Here is a 10,191-nt window from a genome sequence, read left to right on the forward strand (position 1 = left end):
CTAGAGTGTTATGACAAAAGACAGGTATATGTAATGTGATTAATCTTTATATATAAAAGTAAGGTTGTGTGCTGTCTATCTCCTACGATTTAGATTCCTAACTACTCCCACATTTTGCGGTGCAGTTTAACCAAAACCAGGTATCTTATAGTCGTGATTCATATCGAGCCCTTCTGGGTATTAGCGCGCGTCTACGATGAGTCTACGATTAAAAAAAAAAATTTACCATCAATTTTTCCCATTTTTAATGCATTTTTGGCATATATAAGGGAAGTAACTCTTGAAAAATGTATTATTAAATCTCAGAACGTAAAAAGCTACAGTAACACCCCCCCCCCGCTTTGTGGTTAGCCATATTGAGATGGCTATTATACTTTACATCTCTAAAAATGCTTATATAGTTATTTCCCTTACAAACCTGAGCAACACCGGGCGATACTGCTAGTATTATATATAATACTAGTGTGAACATGCTATCTTTAAGATGTTTTACATTGATTTGGTATCATATATTCCTATAGAGTATATGCATGAGTGTACACATGGTATGCATGTGGGAAGAACGCTGGCAAGACATGCAACACAAAGGAAGCATGGATGTCAGTAGTAGAAAATGTAAAATAGAGCTATAAGTTGTTAAAATAATGTGCATTTATAAAGCAATGAAAAATTACTACCTAAATACTATCAATAAATTATATATACATATAGGTGTAGGAGTGGCTGTGTGGTAAGTAGCTTGCTTACCAACCACATGGTCCCGGGTTCAGTCCCACTGCGTGGCACCTTGGGCAAGTGTCTTGTACTATAGCCTTGGGCCAACCAAAGCCTTGTGAGTGGATTTGGTAGACGGAAACTGAAAAAAGCTCTTCGTATATATGTATATATATATGTGTTTGTGTGTCTGTGTTTGTCCCACCAACATCGCTTGACAACCGATGCTGGTGTGTTTACATCCCCATAACTTAGCAGTTTGGCAAAAGAGACCGATAGAATAAGTACTGGGCTTAGAAAGAATAAATCCTGGGGTCGATTTGCTTGACTAAAAGGTGGTGCTCCAGCATGGCCACAGTGAAATGACTGAAACAAGTAAAAGAGTATACATACTTTGATGAATTTTTACTACAATTTGTATTTGTTACTAAACACTATCATTGTAAACATCATTATCCTATCTACATTTATGTGTAGTGAAAAATTGAGCCCATCTCATTCACATTATTGTCACCCTCTTAATGCAACCTGAACAAAAGAAGTGTATTATTTGTTTATATAAAACATGTCATTATGTAATCAAATATTATTAGATACTAAATGAAACTGAAGTGAAGTAAGCCATTATTTAGATATTTAATAGAAATATAATATTAATATTACTTATGTTAAAGCAATAGGCATACGTACACAAATGTGCCCCACTGACTTCGTTTCCTCATAACTTTCAGAAAAATGGATATATTCTAATGAAATTTTCAACCAATATGCTTCAGATGATGAAATTCCAATTATATCAAAATTTGTCATGAAAAATTTTTTTGCAGCGGTATAGAGAGGAATTTCAGAGAATTCACGAGTCAGTTTTGTTTTCCTCATAACTTTCAGAAGAATGGGTGTTTTAAAATGAAATGTTCTACAAATACCATTCAGAGTGTGTAAATTTCGGTTATATAGGAATTTGAGGTGAAAAAAGAAATAGTGAGCACACGCACATACATATTGGTACACATTACAAGTTTTTTCAAACTTGAAGTTTCATGTGTGATGTGTGCCAGAATACATGTCGGCTATCTCACCAATTTTTTTCTTTTTTCATATTAAATTCCAATATAATCACAATGTACACACTCTGAAAGGTATTTGTTAAAAATTTTGTGGAAGTTATATGGAAATAAAGTCATGGTGGGGAGGGGCACACTTGTATTGTGTTATTTCATCAGGTTCTTCATGTTTTGATTTCAAATCCTGCTTAGGTCAACTTTGCTTTTCATTCTCTTAGGGTTGGGTTCTTGAGTAAGTGTTATCAACCAGTCCCTTCCACTTGAAAACTGCAAGCTTTGTACTTACATCAGAAACAATTATTAACCCTTTCGTTACTGTATTTATTTTGAGGTGCTCTGTGTTTCTTTCAATTATTTTAACTATAACAAAGAATTTAGTAAAATAACTTAGTTGTCATTAAGCTAATGTTAGGAACATAAATTGTGACTAAGGTTTGGTGGAAGATTTTAATTCAAAACTTGTGAAAACAAGACATTTGTACTACAGAACCAGAGCCGGTTTTGGCCGGGTTGGTAACGAAAGGGTTGGTAGATTGGCAGAATCATTACATCATTAAAAAATGTCTTGTGTTTCTTTTTAGTCTTTACTAGGTTTATCTTGTATATCTTATCTTTTACTTGTTTCAGTCATTAAACTGTGGCCTTTAAGCATTTTTGTTGAACGCTTTGGACCCCAGTACTTATTTTTTGTTAAGCTGGGTACTTATTCTATCAGATCTCTTTTGCCACTAAGTTATGGGGACGTAAGCACACCAACACCAGTTGTCAAGTTGTAGTGGGGGACAGACACAAAGACATACACACACGCACACACACATAAATATATGGGCTTCTTTCAGTTTCTGTCTACCAAATCCATAGCTTCTTTCAGTTTCCATCTACCAAATCCACTATAACCCGAGACTACAGTAGAAGACACTTGCCCAAAGTGCCATGCAGTGGAACTGAACTCAAAACAACCTGATTGGGAAGCAAGCTTCTTACCACGCAGCCAATTAAATGTTGGGATTCATGGTCTCTTCACCTTAAAATTGTTGGCCTTACCTAAACCAGAAACTTATCATTATTTGGGGTTGTGTGTGCAGAATCATTTGGATGTTGAGAAAATGCTTTGGGCTATTTTTCCAGCTCTTTGTTCAAATCCCAGCTTTCCCTTTCTTCCCTTTGGAATTGTTAAAGTACTAGAATCAAATTAATCAAGAATTGTGCCTATTTATAAAAACAGTTATTATTATCATCCTTAATCTCTGCTAGACCTGCCTAATCATGTTGCCACGGCAAGAGAACTCATCCAGAACTAGAAACATTTTCCTAAAAACACCAAAACTATCTGGAAAAATAAACTTTGACCCGCAACTCCTCCACAAAAGTTGTGCAAGCCTTGAAATTTCGACAATACTTTATGGTTGCTCTTTTACTTGTTTCAGTCATTTGACTGCGGCCATGCTGGAGCACCGCCTTTAATCAAGCAACTCGACCCCGGGACTTATTCTTTTGTAAGCCCAGTACTTATTCTATCGGTCTCTTTTGCCAAACTGCTAAGTAACGAGGACATAAACACACCAGCATCAGTTGTCAAGCAATGCTAGGGGGACAAACACAGACACACAAACACACACACATACATATATATATATATATATATACATATATACGACGGGCTTCTTTCAGTTTCCGTCTACCAAATCCACTCACAAGGCTTTGGTCGGCCCGAGGCTATAGTAGAAGACACTTGCCCCAAGGTGCCACGCAGTGGGACTGAACCCGGAACCATGTGGTTGGTAAACAAGCTACTTACCACACAGCCACTCTTGCTGTTGAAATTTCACTAATAGTTGCCATTGTTATGGTGAAAGTAATGATAATTTCTCCATTTACTGTGAATTACAATTACAGTCTGCAATAAGAAAAGGTCAAATAAACAACATTTATCTAATTGTTATTTTCTTATTGGCCACCTTGAGAATGGAAAGTTTGTATGTTTCCCACAGCAATGTAAAAATGTTTGACTTGTTTACAAGGAGGTAGTCATTGTAAAAACTGTGTTTATACACACACACACACACACACACACACTATTATAAAGTTTATTTCTTTGCATCTCTTTCTTTACCTGACACCCCACCACCTTTTTCTCACAATGCTTCTATTAATCTCTCTTTACTACAGCTATAATCTCTCTCTCTCTCTCTCTCTCTATCTATCTACCTCTCTAACTCACTCACATTGGTCATTATCACTTTACATGTATTGTACACTCATAGGACATGTCCAAACCTGCTACTATTGATTAACCCTTTCATTACTGTATTTATTTTGAGATGCTCTGTGTTTCTTTCAATTACTTTAAATATAACAAAGAATTTAATAAAATAACTTAGTTATCATTCAGCTAGTGTTAGGAACATAAATTGTGACTTAGGTTTGGTGGAAGATTTTAATTCAAAACTTATAAAAACAAGACATTTAGTACTCAGAGCCAGAGCCGGTTTCAGCCAGGTTGGTAACGAAAGGGTTAATACTGCCTTTCATGTCAAGTTACACAGTCCAGAAATTCTTCTGCTTTACATGAGCCTACTTTCACAAAGTTTCCCTGACCAGGGTTTCAAGCATAGCAACCTGAAAGCCAATATTCAAGCTAGTTTTATGATTGTTTTAAGGTTTGAAATCTTCATTAACATAATTATAATTATCATCATTACACCAGGTGGTTGTCCAGTTATAAAAGTTATTGCTTCAACAAGTGAAGCCTCCAACCCATGCAAGCAGGAACATATTATTGTAAATCAGTAGAAAACAGTAAATCACCATTTTCCAAGGTCCACCTTGCTTTTCATCCTTTGGGGGTCAATAAAATAAGTACCAGTTGAGTACTGGAGTTGATGTAATTAACTAATCTCCTCCCCTAAAATTGCTGGCCTTGTGCCGAAATTTGAAACTACCATCATTATTATTATTATTATTATTATTGAGTGAGAGAGCAGTTCATGCCATCAAAGTGACACTGGGGTAAAATATACGAAGCCCAATATACCCATCATGACTACCCGTCTGATAAGGGTACACCAGGCACATGCATCACAACCATATGTGCGCGACATGGTGATCTCATATCAAGATAAACAGCACATGACCTTGCAGGTGGGGCCCAGTTAGAATTTTCTTCAGGTTGAGTAGCCCATCCCACTCAAAAGGTCCCTGAATAAGGGTTGTTTAAGGATGTTGAACGAAACACCCCTGTTTTATTATTATTATTATTATTATTATTATTATTATTATTAAGAAGGCAACTAGCTGGCAGAATCATTAGCACATCAGGTGAGATTTTTAGTGGCATTTCTTCCATCTTTATGTTCTGAGTTCAAAAACTGTCGAAGTCAACATTGCCTTTCATCCTTTCAGGGTTGATGAAATAAGTACCAGCTATACACTGGGGTTGATTTGTTCAATTAGCCCCTCCCCCAAAATTTTTGGCCTCGGGCCTTTATTAGAGAGTATTATTATTATTATTATTAATAGATTCATTAATGCATCAGTGGAATTGTATCATGGTATTTCTTCCAGTTCTGTAAGTTCTGAGTTCAAACTTTGCTTGATCAGCTGTATTTTATCAACCACAAAAAGTTGAAAAGCAAAGTACAACTGAAGTACTGGAGCCAGTGTGACTGACTTGCTATCTCCTCCCAAAACTGCTGGCCTTGTGCCTAAATTAAAACAATTAAGCACAGCGGATTAGCTGAATTGTTAGTGTTAGACAAAATACCTTACAACATATGTGTGACTCTTTACATCCTAAGTTCAAATCCTGTACCTGTCAGTTACTGGAATGTGTGTGTGCATGCATGCATATGTGTGTGTGCATGCATATGTGTGTGTGTGTGTGTTGTGTGTGTGTGTATACTCACTAACTCTAACTCTGTTCATTGTGAAGCATAATGTTTTTTTGAGAAAATCATGCTTCACATGGTCTGAAAAAGAAAGACAGGCTGGTCACAGCTGGAATGGCTTTGAGTATAAGCGCAGCCAATTAGAGTTAGCTGTGGTTAAAGAACAACAGCAATCGGGCACTTTGAAATATTGCCAGATTCTGAAATCTTGTTGCAAATGTCATCATCTAGTTGCAACCAACAGTACAATACTGTGCAGTATTCTTCTTAGATTTTCAAAGCTGAAATACATCTTAGTGTTCCTCGGAGTAAGATGAATAAAATCAAAATAGACAACAGGATATCAAGTAGCGATGCAGTATGACTGTTTCAAGTGGCTCCATTTAATTGAACAATGCAATCATTACATCAATTTAGATGTAGTGCCATCTTCAGCCGCACAAATAAATAAATAGAATTTTAACCAGTTGGACACATTAATATAATTTTTCTTAAATATTTTAACAGAGTAAGAAGATGGAAGAAATTCATGTTGTTGCTATTGTAGCTAAGAATAGACTACACTTCCAAGAATTGTATGAAGCCTATTGGGGTCATGGTATTGTAAAGGATTGTAATTCATTTCTAATTCATCTATCTCTTTATCAACTACTGAATCTAAGACTAGAAGACTGTGTCTATTATGAATAAAGGACAAGAGTGAGTTGACAGCTCATGGCTAGGTATGGTCATAAATATTGTTGTATGTATCCCTTTAACTGCCCTCACTACATCCATACCTATTACCCCCTCTTTTTAGGTTATCTCTTCCCTACCTCAAATTTTAATCCCCTGTCTCTTTAAATGTAATTTGTATGTATTTTTTATTATTTCCTATAAATTCTTATTATTTTGTTTTCTTATTTTGATATCCTTACCTATTAACCTCTTATTCCTTATAAGTTGTTACTTTTTTGGTTCTTAAACAGATATTTTTCAGCTACTTAAGTCTATGTGAGATGGTTGTACTATACCCATATGAACGTATAAATATTTGTGTATGTGTATACATGCATATATGCACATAACCTATTAACCTCTTATCCCTTATAAATTGCTATTTTTCTTGTTCTTGAATAGATATTTTTCAGCTACTTAACTCTATGCTTGATGGTTATACTATATCCATATAAACGTATAAATATTTGTGTATGTGCATATATGTGTGCACATATATAAATGTGTGTGTATCAACGGGCGAAATACCACTAAGCATTTCATTCAGCATGCTAACGATTCTGTCAGCTCGCCACCTTAACCCTTTAGTACTTAAATTCAAACTGACCAGATCCAGGCTCTCACACCTACCCTACAATGTTATTCTACATTAAGTAATTACACCATCAAGATCTTGAAGATATGAGATAATGCATGATTAATTCAAATCAATGGGAATCAATAAGCATTATGTTTGATAAAAGGGTTAAATAATAATAATAATTAATAATAATAATAATAATATTAATATTTTACTCTTTCTGTTACAGACAAATCAAATTCCTCGAGTGTAGCAACAGAAGATTCGTTCCTGAATGACAGTGACACTCCTGACAGCAATGCCAATGATTCAACTACATTTGACAACCAAGAGAATTTGGAAGTAAATGCCAACTATTCTAAAGTGCTGAATTTCTTGGAGCTCTACTGTTCCTTGAAGGAATGTCCACCAGAACTGCGCCAACAAGTTAATGAACTGCAGACTCTTAGCAGTGAGGTCTCCCAGTCAATTGCTAATCTCAAAGAGAAATCTGAGACACTGTCACCTTTTCAAAACGGTTTGGATGGAAAATAAAAAGATAATGAGAGATAGAGAGAGAGAGATAGAGAGAGAGAGAGAGAGAAAGAGAGAGAGAGAGAGAGAAAATGAAATTATACAAAAATGTATTTAAAAACAAAAGAAACTAAAACAATGTAATGTGACAAAAAAAAATCAAGTCTTTTTTTTTTAAGAAAAGTTGAAAAATGGGAAAAATAACATTGTTTAGATAGACGTGATTTAATTTTCTTTCTTTAACTTGTTAAATGTTATGTTGTGTTTGCCTGTAAAAAAAGCTGTGTTTCATATGTAATGGACTCAGCATGTATAATGTTGTGACTCAGCATGTATTGCATCTGACTCTAATATTGTCCTTACATGTCTTTGTGTCAAATGACTCCATGTGTAATGTTGTGTCTGCCTGTATGAGGCTGTGTTTCATATATGTGACATTGACTCTGCATGTGTGTTGTGTCTTCAATATGTAATGATGTATCTATATGTATAATGTTGTATCTTCATGTGCAATTGCTGTGTCTACATGAATAATGTTCTTTTATCTGCTACAATAGCATTCTGTCTACTAGAATATGTTGTGGCTCTGTGTGTCCAATAATAACATACTGTCCACATGTAAAATGTGTCTACAATAATGGTTCTCCTACAGTTTTGTGTCCACTTCAACAACGTTCTGTTTACATGTCACACAAAAGCTCACAAAGCACTTTCTTTTAAATATTTGTAGGACATTTAGGCTGTGATAATCAGAGATAACACTGTATTTATTGTTATTATTGCCATAACTATCATTTCTTTTGCCCTTGAGCAGATATTGCTGATATATCAAGACCTTGATTCAATTTTAACTGATGTCAATTCACTTCACTTCACTGTTTTAACAAAGGTGTGAGTGGAGTGCTCAGCACTTTCAATATAAAGACTTGCTGATAAATTGACAGAAACAGAACACAAGACCAAATGAGTAAAAAGGGTCTTAGTTTAACTCCTGTTGGGGTTTATGTTGCTTTTCATCCTTCTAAAGTCGATAAAACAAATATTAGTGACATATTGGAATCAGTTCAGCTTGCCATAAAGTATGTAACCTTATGCCAATGTAAGAAATTATGATGGTAATAATAATAACAATCTATAATATTACTTTGTGTCCATGCATTCCAGACTGTTTTGTCCATATGTTACACTGACGCTATGGGTGGTAATAACTCAAATGGAGAAATATATTTATAGAGGGAAAAGAGCAGACTAAGAGAGAGAGAGAAGGTTTATGTCATTCTGCAATTGTGTGTTCAAATCGCAAGCATAGTCAAAATGTTTAAACATAATGAAACAATGTCATGAAGATTTATAAATTTATGCATTTAATGATATATCAATAGATTGTTAAATTAAAGTGAAATAACCTTGGCAAATAGCTGTGGGTGTTCTATTTTTATCTTTTACATGTTTGAGACCAAAGGTTGTGGCCATGCTAGGGCACTACTATTATTCCTTTTTTTTTTCTTTTTGTTATTTAGTTTAAATGCTTATTGGTATTATCAGAATAAACAGACACAGAAGGAAATGTAGATATGATAGTTATTTAGCTACATATTTAGATAGATAGGTATGTAGGTAAGTCTACAGATATGTCAACTGAGAGATATATTAATAGATGTGTGGCTGGGCTGAAATGAAAATAATCTCAATTGGTACAAAACTTGGATTGAGCGTTGGTGGTGATTGGACAGTGAACAGTGTAGTTCATATATATGCATGCATGCATGCATACATAATACATACATGAATAAGTGTTTAATTCATCTTTTATTTTCTTAACCTACAAAGCACATCATATATGTCAAACATAAAAAAAAGGGAAAATAAGCAATGTTCTAAGTTCAATTTGATTATATTTGAAAGTACAGTTTTGATTGAATGGCTGGATTTCAAAAGAACTTTGAAAATTCCTTGCTTATGTTTAATATATCGATGTTTTCAAACATGCTGACTTACACCATGGATTTTCCATGGGTCCCACTAGTGTTAATCATAGTAACAATAAATTGTTAATAGATATAAAAATTGTATTGATAACTAAATTGTATAAGCATATTTCACATAATGTTCCTTTTTGTTTGCATGTCAATAAAACCCTTTCTTTATTGATATGTATTTGCAGGTGGTAGTGGTAGTGGTTTTATGTGATATTTATTATCACACTTATCTACACACATAGTTGTAGTGTTGTTTGTATTTGCTCAGATGCATATACAACAATACATGTGTAGGTTTTTTTTTTAAACAAACATGCAAGCATACACAATTTCATTTTGTGTTTTGATTAATCCTAAAGAAAAATTTGTGTGAATGTATGTATATATAAACACATACACATATATATATTTGTGTCCATAGAACATGATTAACACTTTATTTTACTGAACCCTCATTTGTCGTTCATGACAAGAGAATCCATCATATACATATATATATATTATATTAAATTAGAGATAAAACCACTATTAGGCAAATCAAACAGTGAAAAACATAAACCAATACATAAAATTAATTTAAAAATATAAAAATATACATACATACATATATATATATATTTGTATATATATATATAAAATTTATAAGTTTAAATTATTTAAATAATTTTTTATTTTTAACTTTTATATTTTTAAATTAATTTTATGTATTGGCTTATGTTTTTCACTGTTTGATTTGC

The 10,191-nt window shown here is 33.9% G+C and overlaps 1 protein-coding gene across 1 annotated transcript in view; it reads left to right on the forward strand.

Moving 5' to 3' along the window:
• The window catches only part of LOC115209410, a 31,628-nt gene extending 22,294 nt beyond the window's left edge, over positions 1–9,334 (forward strand). Inside the window, exon 2 of the mRNA XM_029777818.2 lies at positions 7,192–9,334. Coding sequence (XP_029633678.1) covers positions 7,192–7,496 — 305 coding nt within the window. The 3' untranslated portion in view covers positions 7,497–9,334. The remainder of the gene's footprint in view (positions 1–7,191) is intronic.
• Positions 9,335–10,191: the final 857 nt, after the last annotated feature.

This window comes from Octopus sinensis, linkage group LG3 (genome assembly GCF_006345805.1).
Source record: "Octopus sinensis linkage group LG3, ASM634580v1, whole genome shotgun sequence".
NCBI lineage: Eukaryota > Metazoa > Mollusca > Cephalopoda > Octopoda > Octopodidae > Octopus > Octopus sinensis.